Here is an 18,079-nt window from a genome sequence, read left to right on the forward strand (position 1 = left end):
ATCCCAGGTTATGGGGTCAGAGCGCAGGGTCAAGCCATAGGACGGTGCCCCTGCAGCAGGTGAGGTTAAGGACCTTGCTCAAGGACCCAACGTTGATGCCTCAGCAGCTTGTGGACTCGAACCCCGACCTTCTGATCAAGATCCCAGCGCCTTCACCGCTGGACCATCACGCCCTCATATGTGCAGTATTGAACCAAAGCCACGCCCTCCTTCCTGCCATAAAGTGTAGTGTATGCCAAGAAGATGCACTATCATCACCAATGTTCTTTATAGACCTCAATGCCTTCAGCCATATCATCAGTTATTTTACAGGTGGTGAATTAAACTCCCAATATTAAAAGTCCAAATGTAGTAATTTATTTATCCCCCTTAAATCATAATACTATTATTTATTAAGTACTATTATGAATTATATAGTAAATGCAGTGAAACATAAAGATTACGTACCTGTAGATAGTACCAAAGCGATGAATTTGAGTCCTAGGTGAACAAAAAACAGCAGTGAAGATTAAAAGTGATTGTAAATTCCTATATAAAGAAATACAAAAAGCTAGAGACATATTAGGGACTAAAAGATGAACTAAAGAGACCTCTTGCCTTGAGGTTTACACACCGGCTTTACATCAAGGCAAAGTTGGTCGACTGTATCTGCTAATACCTGTTACTTTTATTTTGTACTCCAATAGTGTCACTTTGTTTAACCATAAACCTAAATGCTTTGTCTTTTACATCTCAAACAAAATTTATTTGAAGATTTATCTGTTTGATTTTAACATGTCTTTGGTGCTGTGATTTTAGACCTTTAGTTCACAGAGACCTGTTTGAGAATATCTTAATATGAGACACTGTAGTGGTTGCAGCAGCATGATATATGTGAGAGGAACAGACAGGAAAGCTTTTCAGAACGGTGGAAAATTACCTTGTGGAGCGTGTTCTGTGTGTGTACGTGATGGCGTGTGAGGTTTTGACCGAACTGAAAAGCAGAAAGCTCAAGGGCAAAGTGTCCTGACAGTAGGGAGGTGCATAGGCCCTCACATGCTGTCAGTAGAAATAGGATTGGCTGATGGGATGAGCTCTTATTGCCAGAGTGGCCTACTGTAAGCTCACTAACTGCCTGCTGAAGCTACCTGCTGGACTGTGCGTGTGTGTTTTAGGATCTTTCCTTTCTCTCTAAAGGTAAGTACAAGAAATCAAACTAGTTTCATAATGGGTGAAGGGATAGTAAATTATTTCACTTGATATTTTTTCTTTTTTTGAAAAATAGAGTATGATTTACAGTTAGTTGTTACAGTTACTGATAGAATGAACAGGATAGAGAATAATGGCCGCAGTAACCAGTGTGTTCATGTTTTTTTCTAGTATTATTGTCCATTCACATTTAATTTATTTATTTTTTTAACGATTTCACCCCTGATTACTCTGTAGTAATAAAATACAAGAAAAGAATATCCTTCAAGGATTCATTTGAAGATTAAGGGTTCCTATCCTCCTTAAAGGGTTCAGCACTTTCTGACAGAGAAACTCTGTTGGAAGGTTTACAGAATTTTTAAGGCGTCCCACCGACAGACTCCAAGATTTAAACATATCAAAGAATTTTTAAAACCCACAAAGATTCCCATTTTCTCAGAACTGAGAGAACTTCAGTCCTTTCTGAACTGTTGGTCTACTACAGTTTTAGACGTCTCAGTGCTGTCGGTTAACGTTGCAGGTCATGCTCACACCAGGGCCTCTCTCTCCCTCTCGTGTCTGTTTGTAAGTCCTTCTGACCGATCTAGAATGTCACTGTAGATCATGTGGTCAGTTGAATTAAAGCCAGCAGGGACTTGGCAGTAATTCCTAAGCCACACCTGTTGCTATAATACTGCCTTCCCTGCTCAGCTCAAGTGTAAAATAGCTTTGACCAGAATTTTTATTAATACTTCAGTATTAATTGCAGTTTTTTAATAAAGTCATACTTATGATGTTATTTGTATTGTTGGTTCTTGACCATGACTTCTGTCATCTGTTTTGAAATTTTAAATTCTAATCTTGGTTGGTGTCATGTGAATTTTTGTCATGACTTTCATAACAAGTCAAGGTGGTTTGAATTTCTCATGCCATGCTGCATGCCCGAAGACACCCAGGCCCAGGACATCTATGACCCTGTGAAATTTGTGATGGCACACACTATCATGACGTGAAGTTCAAAAGAACATATGACACAGGAGTAGCTGATGCCCTACATATGCAGAATTTTATTATGCAGAAAATTATACACTACCTAGTGTTCCAAAAATATAGTTTGTTAGTCTCAACATGATCAAGTCTAACCTGGTTTACTGTGTGAAGAGAAAATAGCAAACCAGGATTTCTCAAATTTTTAATTAAATTAAATTCCATAAATCTCTGTAGCACAGGTTTATTTTGAATCATTCTCCAACTATTCAATTATTATGCTCATTGTTCAAAAGTGTAGAACATTATTCTGGGTTTCTCTTGGTCATATAAAGCACTGACAGAACACATAACGTTATTTATTTATAATCCTGCTCGATTTTGATTTGAATGAAGCCCAGTTCATTTAAATGACCAGGCAAATGGGTTAGCAACAAAAATCTTCAGTAATAAATGGAACATTGCTAAAGATTCTATTTAAATAAAAAATGCATGGTTCAATTTGAAATCTACTGTTGAAAACTATACATTTTTCTTTAAAAAAAACTCTCCTTAAAAAGCTTTCCTTAGCACTCAGGTGTTCCACGAAGATCGTCTGCCACATCTTGTGCTGACCTTTCCAGAGGTTTGCGGATCTGCTTGGACACCTCTCTTAAATATTTCGATCCAATTACTCCCAGAGCAGCTCTGCTGGGTTAAGGTTGGCTGACTTGGCTGCCCGTTTCATTACAGACAGCACTATCACCTTCCTCTCCAAAAATCTCTTGCACAGCTTGAAAAAAAAGACAATATGGCTTGGAATTTTTGGCAGGCACTGTATATTACTCTTGCCATTCCAATTATCAGGCTGCACTCCTAAAAAAAAAATCCAGCATCTTAAAAGCTTTCTCAGTTTGTCCCTCTAGGGGAAGCCTTAAAGATTCTCAGTTAATAGATTGTTTCCTTATCAGTGAAATTAAACAGAAGCTTTAGGAAGCTAAAAACCCTTCATTATCAGAAAAGCTCAGTGTATATACCTTTTCTTTGTTAAAGAAAATTTCAAAAGGTTAGTAATGGGTTTGCCCCTTGTATATGACAATTGTTTCTCTACACTTCACCCAGGTTAGAGTTGGGCAATAAGGATGGCCAGCACCTTCACTCGAATGCTGTCCGGCCGTACCACGGCTATGCTTATGGCCAGCGTGGGCGCCGGCACCCTGGCATCCGGCTATCTGTTGAATGAATCTGGTGTCAATGCTGCTGAGAGGAAGAAGCTTTATCCAGCCAGGTGAAGGCTTTACTCACATATTAAAATACCTTTCAAGACTACAAAAATAATTAAGACAATCAGTGCTAAATTTACCCCATATACAAATCATATTTCAGCTATTCTAAACGGCACTGCATATAATTCCAAGATCAAACTAGTTTCACTGATGACATTAAGAGAACTGTGTGAAATGGTCAGTTTATAGATTCATATATATCCTGAGCAACTTTGACCCACTTGGATTATAGTTATGGGTGTTATAGGTCACTTCCACTGAAATAAAGTCACACTCTGCTCCACTGTTCCTGCCAAACTTCATATGCTCAGAAATATGATCCTGTATCAGGAGGCCTGAAGCTACATGTACTGTGTGCTACACACACACACACACACACAGTACTAGATAATTTTATTTAAAAAAAAAAATCCTGGTTGTTTTTTGGCAGTACGTATTTGGTTTATTAATTCCATCTGAAATTATACCACACTGTTACATAAATTGTTTATAATCACACTTTCTGGTTTCTCCTTTTGAGTCTGGATTCTCTCATGGCCCCTTTCTAATATCCTTTGAGAGGGATTTTTCTTGCCAACTTTGTTTATTAGAGATAAAAATATCTAATTTAAATTACATTTAAATTTTGCATCATTCTATATCGCATAGCTCTGACTACCCAGATCTGCGTAAGCACAACAACTGCATGGCATCTGCTCTGACGCCTGCTATCTATGCTCGGCTGAGGGACAAGGTCACTCCAAACAACTGGACGCTGGACCAGTGCATTCAGACCGGGGTGGACAACCCTGGGCATCCCTTCATCAAAACTGTAGGCATGGTGGCAGGTGATGAGGAGAGCTATGAGGTATGTTAGCATGATGCTAGTTGGTTATAAAGAGTTAGTATTTGTTAGTGGTTGTAGCAAACTAGTTCTCTGAAATGATAAGCTCTTTGCCTTAGCTGCTTGTAGTAAGCCTATTTTTGAGCTGTGTTAGTAAATGGTGTTGTAATCCTCAGATGTTCGCTGACCTTTTTAACCCAGTCATCAAGGAGAGGCACAATGGCTATGACCCCAGGACCATGAAGCACCCAACAGATCTTGATAGTTCAAAGGTAGAAGATACTCTTCTCTCATTTTAGACAATGAGTTCTGTATTCTGACTGTAATACACAATATTGCTGTCTGGTGCAGATCACCTCTGGGATTTTTGATGACAAATATGTGCTGTCATCCCGTGTGCGCACTGGCCGCAGTATCCGTGGCCTCAGCCTGCCCCCGGCCTGCTCCCGTGCTGAACGACGTGAGGTGGAGAGAGTGACCGTCCAGGCTTTGTCTGGACTTAAAGGCGATCTCTCAGGCAAATACTACAGTCTGACTGAGATGTCTGAAAAGGACCAGCAACAACTTATTGATGTAAGCCATTACAATACCAGTTGAATGTAGCATACACAGCCATCCTTTTTTTTTTTTTTTTTTTCAAACAGACAATTACAATATTTACAGAAGAGAAATTAGATGCAAAATACAAATGCAAAGACCAACAAAACAAAACATTTACACAGACATCCTTCACCATCCTTTGATAACATAATAATAAAAATCATTTGTTTCAGTCCTTTTTCATTGATTTTCACTATATAACCAACAAATTAATTTAAGCAATATTCAATTATTGGAACCCAAAGAAAATCTTTTCCTAAATATTAATTAATGTCCTTCATGAAGTTTTGCATACTCCACTAACACAAACATTACTGCTCTTGTCACATGCTGGTTCATCTCAGGAGCACTTTCTTTTTGATAAGCCAGTGTCTCCTCTCCTCACTGCAGCTGGTATGGCCAGAGACTGGCCTGATTCTCGAGGCATTTGGTAAGGTGTAGTGAATAGTTATTAGTGGTTAATGTGTAGTAACAATAGACTGTAGTACACAGTTTTATACAATAGGCTGAGAAGGTAATGTAAACTTTCCCGAACAATTACAATATTATTAAGGGAGAACTTAATCATAGAGCCCAGAGATCAGCTAGCTGTGGGATATTAATGTGTCCTGTTATAAGGACTTGTGGTCTGACACACAGTGGAGTTACTGTTACCATGCTAAAGTTGTGTAACAACTGTTGTGCTTTACCATTTTTATACCACAGCAATTTGTAATGATTGTAGGTTTTTATTTGTTAAAATATAATGTGGTGTTAATAACCACAACAAACTTTTCCTGTCGTCATTTGTTATAAACAGTCTATAAAGAGTCATTTCTTCACTGTTCTTCTTAGTTTCATTTATTAAGTTAATAAAACAGACAATGCAACTTGTGTTGCTGAGAAACAACAAATCCCTCTGACCAGAAAGTTAGAGCTTTACCTCTGACTGTTACAAATCTGGCTCTGGAGACTGGAAACTTCACCATATTACAATTACATCATACCATCAATACTTAATTACATTGTATTACAATGAGCTGGTTGTAACTACGGTCTGAGCTGCTCTTATATGATTAATCAAAACATTCAGCTCAATCAGAATCAAGGATTTAACAGCGCTGTGGTATAATTAGGAAACATATTTAAGTTTTTATGAACTTCCCCTTTTTTTGGTCATCTTCTTCTTCACCTTTGTTCCTAATTGGTCTGTTCATCCCAGGATCACTTCCTATTTGACAAGCCTGTCTCACCCTTGCTGACTTGTGCAGGGATGGCTCGGGATTGGCCTGATGCCAGGGGGATCTGGTATGGTGCATGAGACTTGCACCACCAGACTGCATGCTTGTGTGTGTGTGTGTGTGTGTGTGTGTGTGTGTGTGTGTGTGTGTGTGTTATTTTCTAGAAATGTATTGATCCACTAGTAGTAGCAGGGTTGGTATTGACCTGAAATACTGGATAGGTATTGTGTAGGATCCAACCTTCGGTATTATGGGAAATACAGTAACACAAATCATTAATGTGGAAATCAGCCAGAGATTTTTGATGTTTTCAATGCACTTAAACTTTCCAAAAAAGCTTGCACATAGTTGTCTTGGTTACTAAGAGATTCTGATCAGTTTCTGGTATCAGCCAATACTCACAGCTCTGCTATCGTAATTATACTGAAAGTAAAATAATGCATGATATTGGTGCATAACTTTCAAATTACTGTGTTGTAGTCCTGATTTAGTCTGGTAAATGGCATGATAATAAGGAATTTTTTAAGCTTTTCAAATACATATTGATGTTCTAGAAGTCTAGACTTTATTTGAAATTCTAGACATTATTTGAAATTCTAAATCTGTCGAATATGTTATCTTCCAGGCACAACAATGAAAAAACATTCTTAATCTGGATCAATGAAGAGGACCACACTCGTGTCATCTCCATGGAGAAGGGTGGCAACATGAAGAGAGTCTTTGAGAGATTCTGCAGAGGTCTAAAAGAGGTATCATTAAGCACAAGAAAATCCTGTTCCTTTTGTTTGCCAGACAGTATATGGTTTTGTCTTGGCTTTGGTTCTCTTAGGTTGAGAGGCTAATTCAGGAGAGAGGCTGGGAATTCATGTGGAATGAGAACCTGGGCTATATCTTGACTTGCCCCTCCAACCTGGGCACTGGACTAAGAGCTGGAGTCCATGTGCGCCTACCTCTCCTTAGTAAGGTACTGTGTGCTAAATCATGCATGAATTGTTTGATTACATGAAAAAAGGGATTCTACAATCCTTCTCATCAAAGTACAGCAAACTGAATTGTGTATGAATCATTTTATTATAGAATCAAATGATTCTCCATCCTCCTCATCAAGGTACTGCTAAATGAATCTTCTGAATGAATGTACTCCGAGCTGAATCATGCATGAATCGTTTGATTATAGAATCAAATGAGTCTACAATCCATATCAAATTACTGAGAAATGAATCTGGCTTATTGATTATAAAGTCAAATGATTCTTCATTCTCCTCAGAAAGGTACTGTTGGTTGAATCATGCATGCATAATTTTATTGTAAATTCTGATTAGAATCTGATTCTAAAATCTGATTTCACAATAATGAAATGTAAATCAAACTGACCAAGTGAAATGTGATTCTATGAGAATGTTATTGATGCCATTTCTTTACTACGTCAGGACCCTCGCTTCTCTAAGATCCTAGACAACCTCAGACTACAGAAGCGTGGTACGGGTGGAGTTGACACTGCTGCTGTCGGTGACATTTTCGATATATCTAACCTTGACCGTCTGGGCAAGTCTGAGGTAAATATCCTGCTCATGTCTTAGGAAGAAATCTTCCCCCAACACCTTAATAAGATTGATCAGTGGAAATGGTAAATCCTCAGACTGCAGGGCAGACTAAGTCTATTATACTGGAAGATGAGGGATAATCAGATGGCACACAGAGACAGCCCCCTTACGACCACAGTCACACAACATATTGACTTCATTTGTGACAGCTGCCAAGATATTTCAATTCAAGTTTACTCCAAGTGTCGATCTAAAGATATCCTGTCCCCATGGAAAAGCATTACATAAAGCACAAGCCACTAAAACAGTATAAGGTGGTTGCCTGCTTATCCCCCGATTCCTTGTGGAATTTAGTGTTATACTTAATCTGTGTGTGGAAAATGATTGTATAATCACTGCTGAGTTTCTAAGGCAGATGTTTAAAGCTTTCCTTTGTTTAAGGTCGAGCTTGTTCAGTGTGTGATCGATGGGGTCAGCTTTCTGATTGAATGTGAGAAGAAACTGGAGAAAGGCCAGGACATCAAAATCCCACCACCCATTGCTCAGTTCAGGAAATGAGCATCTTCCATCTGAGTATGTCCAGTTGGGAGCTAGGCTGATGAGAAACCCACAGGCCATGCCCTCTGCAATCACCACTACTACTTCAGGTCTTACTGGAAATCTCGTTCCAATAAATCCTCCTAATAAAACAGCTCTGTGGTTTTGGTGGATTTTGTCTAGAGCCTTCAAACGGTAATGCAATGGGTAAAATGGTTTCAATGTGTAGTAGTCAAGTCTACAGGTTAAACACATCTCAGACATTGACATATATATTTTATATAATAGCACATGATGCACAGGAAGGCAGAACACATGTTAATCTATTAGATGAATCGGTTATGGAGAATATTTACAGCATTATGATTTTAAAACATTTGAATTCTCTCATACAGTATTAACCTGAATTGTATTTTAGCTAGACGGCTTACAGTACATATTTCCTTGCAAACCAGCTTCTTTGGAGAGAGAATGTAATAGCTAGACGTATCCAAACAGTAACATATTTATAATAATAAGTCAAATTATTGGTGGTTTAAAAGGTTCTGATATCAAATGTGCAATACACTGTACCATATACACAGAACCAATAGATTCCTTCCTTGCTATTTAATTAATCTGGATTCGATTACACTATTTCCTATCATTTACACTGGACATTGTATCTAATACAGTGTGTTAATGAACAGTTATACCGGTCCACACACCATGACCTAGCCTGTCTTGTCTAATCAGCACAAAGCTAAGACTTTCTACTGGGCTGATTTCCTTTACTGCAAGTGGATTAATGACGTGTGCCTCATAATACCATTACAACCCACAGCGGAGGGCGCATACTGTGGCATGGGGTGGAGGAAGAGTAGTATGTGTGTCCAAGCAGAAATCATTTCGCATTGAACTATGACCAGCCGTCCTTCTCTAATGCAATGCTAATCACAAATCAGTGCATTGTGGCGACTTCTCAACTAAGTGGTTACGACACTGTGTGCCATTTAGAGTGACTATTAGCACGTAGCCCAGAGGCCTGACGTGAATCCAGGTGTATTTATAGTAGGCTATTGTGTAGCACTGTAGGGAATGAATGAGGAAGCATGCTGTTTTAGTAATGGTCACCAATGGACTCTGTAAGTAATGTAAGCTTTCTTCCATTCTCTAGGTTAATTTAAAAAAAATTCAATACTCCAACTGATAAAGACAGAAATGACATATCGAGCACATATATTTACAACACATGATTTGTAAGTGAATACAAATGTTTCAGAAATCAAACATTCTAAACAATCTACATTCCACAAAGATTTCCCTAGTGTGTATTAAATTATTCAGTTCCTTAAAATTTTATTTTATCTTCAGTGAAACCTCACATTTCTTTATACTTCTCGTGTGGATGGTTTGCACATTTATGCATGTGGATAATAAGCACTTCATATTTTATTGTTCACATATTTTCATTATGTTTTTATTTTCAGCACATTTTAACATCATGTTTTTCTTTCTTCAAGACCCCCTCAACCCATATAATTCATTCATTCATTCATTCATTCATTCATTCATTCATTCATTCATTTTCACATTTAATGTAGGCCTATTTGTTTTTCACCTGCATTTTCACATATTTCTTTTTATTTATTTATTTACGTAATTTTTAATGTGTGCAGTTTTTCCATACAGGTTGTCAGTAATTAATTAAAGCAAGAGGAAGATTATGCAGATGAGATGCTTAGTTAGATGCTTAGTTTTGATCTATGATCCCTGACCTCTGGTGTTATACTAAAATCCTATTAATAATACTATTCCTTCATATATAACACACTTTTGACAAGAACATTTTTTCCAAACAAATCTATGACACAGCAAAACACCGATTTGTAAATATTATGTAAAAGTAAGTGATAGTTTTAATTTTCAAATTCTATATCAAGCTCATTTATCCAGCTTGCATGCTGTTGAACGACTGTCCAGCAGGTGGCAGTAAGCAAACATGAGAAAAACACTCATTATCGCTACACTTGCTATAGACAAACACGCTGTCAAATATGTTCAGTCTTAACAGACCTAACAGGCGGGATTATTACCTAGATTTGATGTAGATTATTCAAATAAACACGCTGTGAAAAATCCATCTTAAATTCACAAAGCAGTGCCTAGTTGTGATCTAAATAAATAAATAAATAAATAAATAAATAAATAACAGAACAGATAGAATTTTACATCCAGGATTTTATATTCTTCTGTGTGTTATTTTATATCTGTTTCATCGCAGGTGCAATTAAATGTAATGCATTTGTGCAGGATAATTGGGTATCAAAAACACCAGGGGATTACCAGATTATGATAGACAACCCACTCAGGTCCCAGACAGGGCCATCCTGCCGGTCACGGATGTGTGCACTGTTTGGATAGACATGAGATGGCACGCTTGTGGCTGTGACCTTCATGGTGGCTTGCTCCCCTCTCCGGCACTGATTTCTGATTTACCGCCGAGCTGTCGCTCCTGTCAGGGCCTGTGGGGTGCTTTCCATGCTCTGACAGTGGAAATCAAGGGCAAGTATAGGTGGCAAAGCAGGAAGGCTACAGCAAAGGGCATGGAAACATGTTTCAAAAGCAATGTCAGCTTCATATGTTGAAAATACCAGGGCTTTGAAGGACTGTTATGAATCCTGTTGTGTGACTCTTCATCAGCATCATACATCTTGTAACACTGACTGGGTTTACACCAAATATAGTGGCCTAAATGATGCAAAGTTGCTGCTGTGTATTTCTTTGAGTAGATCACCAAAGGAAGGGATATTTTTGTATCTGCATGTTCTGACATGTTATTCAACTCATAATAGCCTCAGTAATGAGCTGATACACTAAATTATGTCTTAGAGCCAGAAAGATTTATATGCCCAATTTGCCCAACACCACAAGGCTTTCTTTTTTCCTTTGGCCCAATGTATCACTTAACAACCCATATCTACTGACATCTTGCAATCATCTGATTATCATACAATGTTTACCATAAATTTGGCACAGTGCAGAAAATAAGAAATGTGCCTCTATAGGGAGCAGGCAAGCACAGGAGGTTGAGGGAGTCTGGGCCTCTCAGAGCAGATGCTGAGGCTGATGATGATCGATGTGTACGCGGAGCTTGTTCAGGGACCGGGGGAGCTTTTCACACACTCTGCCCATTCTGTTGTTTCAATGAGATCTCATCCACTAATTCTCTGAGACAATTAACTTTATATGGAAAGTGAAAGTCCATACCGAAACTGGCCTTGTTTTATTGGCCTGTTTTTTCCCATGTAATTTTAAGTAAGGACTAAGGATTTTGAATACAAATGTTTACTTTTACATTCTGTATATATCTACAGGTGACATATGAAAAGAAAAACCAACATAAAGTAATCAGTAAGGTGTTGGGCCATCACAAGCCACCAGAACAGCTTCAGTGTGCACTGGTTTGGATCCTACAAGCCTCTGGAATTTTACTGGATCCCTCATTTGGTTATGGTGGTTGAGCACAATGTCTATCACATCAGTTCAAAATCTTCCATAGGGGTTCAATTTGGTTGAGATCTGGTGACTATGATGCCTAGAGAATATGATTTACATTGTTTTCATCCTCAACAAACCATTCAGTGACCCTTGAGCCCTGTGAATGGGGGCGGGGACACCCACTCCCATCAGGATAGAAATGTTTCATCATAGGATAAAGGTGATCAGTCAGAATAACTTTGTATTGATTTGCAGTGACCCTTTATTCTAAGGGGACAAGTGAACCCAAACCATGCCAGCAAAATGCTTCCTATCGTATAACAGAGCCACCGGAGTTTCCTTTATTTTGTCACCAGTCTTTATGTTGTCTCACTATACATGATACATTATGCGCATTATATGCAAAATACATTTCCTATTGTTTTAATTTCATTTATAATAAAAACAATTTAAACCATGCCTAGGCTATAGCATATTCTATATTTTATATTGTGTGCCTTTTTACACAGCTAAATATGTCACATTTAATTCTACTATCTTTGTCATCAGAGCTATTCCCATGCACTTTGCAAACGTGTAACACAGTGCATTCATTAATTTTCATATTCAATCTTTTTTCCTCCACAAACAGTGTTATTACTACACTTGACCTACCACAAAAACATTGATTTGTTGATTTGTCAGTGAATGACAAGTCTCTTCTGACTGCCTGACTCTTTTGTAAGTGCATTTACACACAAGCTGACCATTTATTGTGTCAGCGGTTGGTCAAAGCAGATATTTGTGGCCTGTAAAGCATCCCCAATGGCAACTGGTTCAAAGCACACAAAGGATGCAGGAGCAAAACATGTCTCTGATTACTCGCTAATTGGTTCCAATCCTACTCCATCCCATGTGGACAAAAAGGCATCTCTGTCGGTTGTCAATCACTAGATCTCAGTGTTCTTAGATTTTCCTATCTTACCCTCTGAGAGATGTGTGTTTGTGTATGTGTGTTTGAGAGTGTGAGAGAGAGAGCGAGAGAGAGAGAGAGAGAGAGAGAGAGAGTGAGAGACTCACCAGTTGTCTGTATAGTATTAAAAAAGTCTCTTCTTGTATTTTTTTATTTGTGTGTGCTTTTTTTTTACTTTCAGATATTCAATGATTTTATAACTATTTAATTTTTTAAGCAGACTGTTTTTTATAAAATGTTATATAAAATATAAAATAATTTAATGGATGGAAATGGCACGGGATCAGAATACTCAAACGATCTACAATTCTCATCCTTGCAAGACAGTGAATAATCAAAATACTGGAGTGCTTATTAGCAAAAAAAATCTTTTTGATTATTGTGAAACATTGCCCAGATATTACAATGTGTTTCATATAGCACATGCCAACACAGGCTATTTCTGACATTTCTGAATACTCACAGTCACAATCATCAAACTGCGAATTGTTCTGTTGATGTTTGGTACTAATCACATGTCTCAATCGTCCCACATATTTTGATTTAAATGACATTTTTATGATGCATCCATATGCTCCTCTATGCAAAGATGAACCATTCTCAATTTTGACGTTACTGAAAATGATTTTATTCACCCATTTACAATAAATTGATATAAACCTGCCCAGGTGTGTTGCATTTGGTAGGATTAACGTTAAGAAAAACACATTTCAGTAGTAAGCACATACAGTAAGTCAAAACATATCACAAACAGACCAGCAGGTAACAAGAATTAGTTTTATCTACACAAGTATCCTATTCAAGATCATTTTGCGTTATGTAAATTTCCCTTGCTCTTTCTTGCCAATACATGCAGCTGATTCAGATTATTTGAGAATTTGCTCATTATACATCTTATTCGTTGCCTGTACAAAATTGGAAAGAAAAAAAATCCACACGTGACCCATGCTTTAAACCAATCATAGCATGCAGTACACGTGGCTGCCTCGAACATATATATATATAGAAAATAAATAAATAAAAATCAACATTAATAAATATTTGTCATGAATGACGTAAGCAGTAGCACGCGCTGCTGTTCTTTGATAAATGATCAACAACAAGCATAATGAATATAAGTAAATAAATAAGTAAATAAATAAATGATCAATAAATACGAAAAACGAATATTAATTGTTAAGGACATCAGAAGAAGAAAATAAACTTTAGTAAACAACAAATCGTATCCAACACTCGAATTAAAGTATACGTTTTAAAACGCGGACGCTATTACTACTGCGCATGTGCGTCAAACGTCGTCTGGATATTGTGAGTTTCCGCTTTTTTCCTTTAAGGCTGCCAATTTGTAATTTCACAGTTACGAGCTCGGATCCTGAGTGGCTCTTGACCGTCCGTGAAAATTTTTTTTTTTTTTTTTTTTTTAACGAGGACGCAAACGACGTTGTGATTAGGTGAAGCTCATGGAGACGGTGTGCTCGAGCGCTTTGCGGCGCAGGGAGGCGATGCTGCTGCCTCTCCACACGTCACTGTCCGGGGAGCTGCACAGTTGAGGCGAGCCGCTCGCGCTGGTCGGGCCGGAAAGCGAGGCGGGCACCATGCCAGGGAACGCGGGCTGGTACAGGTGCGACTGCAGGCCCGAGCCGTTAGACGAAAGACCGTTGGAAAGGCCCATGGAGTTGGGCGGCGGCGCACCCCCCAGGCTGCATTGCGACAACGACTGCGCCATGCCAGGTTGTCGGCCGAGTGACGGCGGCAGCTGCAGCTGAGAAACGCCGGCCATTCCCGCTGCGGCCCAGCGCCCGTCGTTGGCGTGGAACGAGCACAAGCCGTCGCCCATAGCGGCCGTCGGAAACTGCGGCAAACTGTGTGTGGGCAACAGCGTGCCAGGAGCCCGGAACACGTTCGTCGTCTTCTTGCGTTTCTTCCACTTGGCCCGACGGTTCTGAAACCACACCTGCGCAGGAAAACGAACCACAATGAGCTCGAATATCACAGGCTTCTTATACAAAAACAAAAACCTAATAAACATCACCTGTGTTTTCAGGAGTCTGGTTGGAAACCAATAAACACCAAAATATTACATTCGTCAATAACTGAAATGGTTAATTCATCACTAATCTACTTTCACAGCATGATTGTCTTCTTGAAGGGAAGCCGTAACGGGTCCATTTAAAAAATCCAACACTTTGTCTCTCAGAAGGATTACAAGTAGAACCCTTTAGGAACCCAAATGAACTCTCGAAGACCCCTTGAGGGTTTAGTTAATGCTGAGAATGAATTCAACACAGTATTCTTTCTGGAGGACCTCTGTTACAGTGCAGTATATACAAAATAAGCTATTCGGTCTTGCTCGGATTCATATATATATATATATATATATATATATATATATATATATATATATATATATATATATATATATATATATGTATATATATATATATAATATTTTGATAAAATGTAATAAAACATTTTGGTAAAAATATGATCAAGGCCTAGAAGTCTTATTTATTTATTTATTTATTTATTTATCATTATTATTATTATTATTATTATTATTATTATTATTATTATTATTATTATTATTTTGCAATTCCTCTTTTTAATCCTTATACCACGTCGTTTTAACTGTTTCTTTATTTCAGGCCTGCACAGATCTAATACATTCTAACCAAGCAATATCGTGGTATCATTTTGCCCAAAAGTCTTTTGTGTTTTCACACATAACAGAATATTTTAAGGCTGACAAATAATTAATGTCGGGGTCACAAACGATCCCAAAGCTAAGGGTTGTAACTGACAGAAAGAAATGCTATTTCTTATGCCATCATAAACTGGAGAATAATATTTTGCTGCTTGACTGGAATGAAGACGTTGGTGCCTGATAGACCAATTCCAGAGACAAATGGTTGGTTGGCCTAAGGTGCTTTATCATTTGGGCCGAAAATAAATCCAGAAAATAGACTTGCAATTTTCGAGTGTGTGTGTTTTCTCTTTCTCTCTTTTGTGAAAAAAAAAAAAAAGTTTGATATTTGAACAAGTGAGCAATTTGCTTTGACTAATGATGATGATCACGTTCAGTATAATTAATCGCAAGTAACATCATTTGGCGACTAATTATCATCATTCTGACATTTCTTCAAGCGGCCCACGGCTTTATGGCTAACGTAATAATTGTTATGAGCTGGTAAATTATGAAAATATAGTTTTAAAGTCATAAAATATATTAAGAAAATACTGTTAGGCCTATTAAGAGGTTAAACTCAGAAATCACAACACATGCATACAGAACACAGGAAATTACCAAATAAGTATAAGTATAAATATGAAATAAAATGTAAAAACAAATGTATTTCTACAGTTTGGAAAATAACCAGAGCGAAATCCAAAGCGCTAAAAGTACTAAATAAATTTTATTATCTAATAAATTTCATTCTATTTCTAAACTTTTTTGTTGTTTTATCGTTTATATGATTTGTTATTGATGCATTCTATTTAAGTTCATTACACATTAATCCTTAAGGCAACTGGACATAAGCTGCACAACTAAAATAAAATGCATCACAGGCATACGTCATTGTTTACTACTTTAAATACTTTAAGTATTAAATATTAAAGTACTTAATACTTTGTTAAGGTATTTTTTTCACTTATACTACAGGTGAAATATAAAAATCGCTATTTTTATGAATGTAAATAAATCTCAGTGTTTAGTTGTGCTCATTGTACTCATATAAACACTTCATTAAACCCTGTGAGATTTGGTGTTTGTAATAACTTTCAGCAAACATGTCAATAATAATAAGAATACTACTACTCCTCCTAATGCTGCCGCTGGTGCTAATAATAATAATAATAATAATAATAATAATAATAATAATCATCATCATCGTCATCATCATCATCATAAATTGCTTGTAAAATATGAAATGATTATTTTCCGTTTCTTTGAGCATGGTGTTTTTGTCTCACCTGAACGCGGGACTCTGTTAATCCGATTCTTAACGCCAGTTCCTCTCTCATGAAGATATCAGGGTAGTGGGTTTTTGCGAAGCTTCTCTCCAATTCGTTAAGCTGCGCCGGTGTGAATCGGGTCCGGTGTCGTTTCTGTTTCTGCTGACTCTGTTGTCCACCCGACTGACTGGAACCTTGTTGTTGTTGCTGTTTGTCTTGCTCCTTGGCGCCGACCTGCTGCATGCCGCTGGGGTTTGATCCACCATTGCTTATATCTTCCCCGGGGAGCAGCGTGGCGCCCTCGACCGCGTCCGGTCCAGAGCTCAGATCGCCCGGGTGTCCGGTGTCCGCGCCGAGTCTGCACTTTAAAGCCTCCCTGTGGCCCAGCAGCTCAGCCGCGGCATCCTTCATCCCTGCAAAATCACCGGGCAAAATTAAGTTTCTCCATGGCACTGAAAATACAGTAACATTTTGACATTTATCTAGTCGGATAATAGCAAAGAGTGATCCAAAAAAATATTCCTAAACAAGTTCAAGCTGCATCACATAAGCTCCTCAGTGCACTTTATCAATATTTAGACAAGGTTGATGAAATAGGTTAGATTAGGTAATTAATTCAATAGATAATGAATTAGCCTACAATATCGAGTTCAAAATTAGATTAAGCATTAAGGCTAAATCCGACCATAATTGTATAAATGGAAAGTTCCTCCATAGCTTACAGTGGAGCTGAAGACCGGAGTTGGATGTCGGTAACTCACCGAGGCGAGTGTCCAAGAGGTCGGCGTGAGAGAGCATCGCGCACCGTTGCCGAAACTAGCCCTAAAACTTTTAACTCCTTTAAACAGCATAGAGTGGCCAAATGAAGAAAAATTCTCCGCGCGTTTAAAAAAAGGTGGCTGCGAGCATTATAATGTTCTTTAGAGAGACAGGGAGGCGCTTAATAGGTGGATGAGCGCGTGAGCTTCCTCATATGAGAGCCAATCAGAATTGAAGGCTGGAAATGTCGCCTCTGCGAGCTCAAGCGCCCAACCAGCAGCATCCATAAACCAGCAGCGTCTGCAATTACTGTCTCCTTAATATCAGCTCTGATTTATAGCATCAGCCCCTTATTGTAGGCTATAAATGAGCTCATAATCATGGCGCACAAACAGTTTATAATAAATCTATTTTTATTAGGGGAAAAAATGCTAAATGTACAAACGGCAAAATCAATGAAAGGCTCCAAAACTGAGATGAATGGACGTTTGATGAAGTTACAAATAGTAGTTCAGCTATTTTAGTAAAGGGAACGAATCGTGTGCAGGAACGATGCAGCCAAATTTCCAGACGAGGCAAAAAAAAAAAAAAAAAAAAAAAAACATCAGTAGTTGCTTTAAGTTTTGTCAGTTTAATGCAGCGTGTGTGTAAGCAGGACTGCAGCTTTATTTGAGGAGAATCCATCCATCACATGCGATTAATTCTCTGAGGCAGCTAACCACACATCCAAAGTACATTTCCAACTAGTCATTTTCAAGGCCATTAAGCACTTGAGGCATTTAGCGCCAAAT

At 38.1% G+C, this 18,079-nt stretch overlaps 2 protein-coding genes across 4 annotated transcripts; one reads left to right on the forward strand and one right to left on the reverse strand.

The window, feature by feature from the left end:
- Nucleotides 1-1,032: 1,032 nt before the first annotated feature.
- Nucleotides 1,033-8,297, forward strand: ckmt2b (creatine kinase, mitochondrial 2b (sarcomeric)). 2 transcript variants are annotated; one of them, XM_060884008.1, is made up of 10 exons: nucleotides 1,033-1,176; nucleotides 3,256-3,421; nucleotides 4,068-4,266; nucleotides 4,419-4,514; nucleotides 4,594-4,815; nucleotides 5,187-5,272; nucleotides 6,688-6,811; nucleotides 6,892-7,026; nucleotides 7,493-7,618; nucleotides 8,048-8,297. In XM_060884008.1, the coding sequence occupies exons 2-10, from the start codon at nucleotides 3,276-3,278 to the stop codon at nucleotides 8,162-8,164; spliced, it is 1,251 nt and encodes a 416-aa protein (XP_060739991.1). In that variant the 5' UTR covers nucleotides 1,033-1,176; nucleotides 3,256-3,275; the 3' UTR covers nucleotides 8,165-8,297. The 2 variants fall into 2 exon arrangements, with proteins under 2 accessions (XP_060739991.1, XP_060739990.1); XM_060884007.1 differs by lacking the exon at nucleotides 5,187-5,272 and adding an exon at nucleotides 6,044-6,129.
- Nucleotides 8,298-13,218: 4,921 nt separating this feature from the next.
- Nucleotides 13,219-17,327, reverse strand: otpb (orthopedia homeobox b). Of its 2 annotated transcripts, none has more exons than XM_060883474.1 (3): nucleotides 17,291-17,327; nucleotides 16,548-16,942; nucleotides 13,219-14,529 (listed from the first exon to the last, which is right to left on the reverse strand). In XM_060883474.1, the coding sequence occupies exons 1-3, from the start codon at nucleotides 17,325-17,327 to the stop codon at nucleotides 14,023-14,025; spliced, it is 939 nt and encodes a 312-aa protein (XP_060739457.1). In that variant the 3' UTR covers nucleotides 13,219-14,022. The 2 variants fall into 2 exon arrangements, with proteins under 2 accessions (XP_060739457.1, XP_060739456.1); XM_060883473.1 differs by having other exon boundaries at nucleotides 17,252-17,327.
- Nucleotides 17,328-18,079: the final 752 nt, after the last annotated feature.

The sequence above is a fragment of the Tachysurus vachellii genome, chromosome 12, assembly GCF_030014155.1.
Source record: "Tachysurus vachellii isolate PV-2020 chromosome 12, HZAU_Pvac_v1, whole genome shotgun sequence".
Classification (NCBI taxonomy): Eukaryota; Metazoa; Chordata; class Actinopteri; order Siluriformes; family Bagridae; genus Tachysurus; species Tachysurus vachellii.

Bases quoted from the DNA above. Each gene is read 5' to 3' on its own strand.
- ckmt2b (XM_060884008.1), top strand. From the start codon at position 3,276: ATGGCCAGCACCTTCACTCGAATGCTGTCCGGCCGTACCACGGCTATG. The intron at 4,515-4,593 runs GTAGAAGATACT...TGTCTGGTGCAG, and splicing joins CAGATCTTGATAGTTCAAAG to ATCACCTCTGGGATTTTTGA. The intron at 7,619-8,047 runs GTAAATATCCTG...CCTTTGTTTAAG, and splicing joins ACCGTCTGGGCAAGTCTGAG to GTCGAGCTTGTTCAGTGTGT.
- otpb (XM_060883473.1), bottom strand. From the start codon at position 17,327: ATGCTCTCTCACGCCGACCTCTTGGACACTCGCCTCGGTGAGTTACCG. The intron at 16,943-17,251 runs GTAAGCTATGGA...GTGATTTTGCAG, and splicing joins CTCCGGTCTTCAGCTCCACT to GGATGAAGGATGCCGCGGCT. The intron at 14,530-16,547 runs GTGAGACAAAAA...TTTCCTGCGCAG, and splicing joins TAACAGAGTCCCGCGTTCAG to GTGTGGTTTCAGAACCGTCG.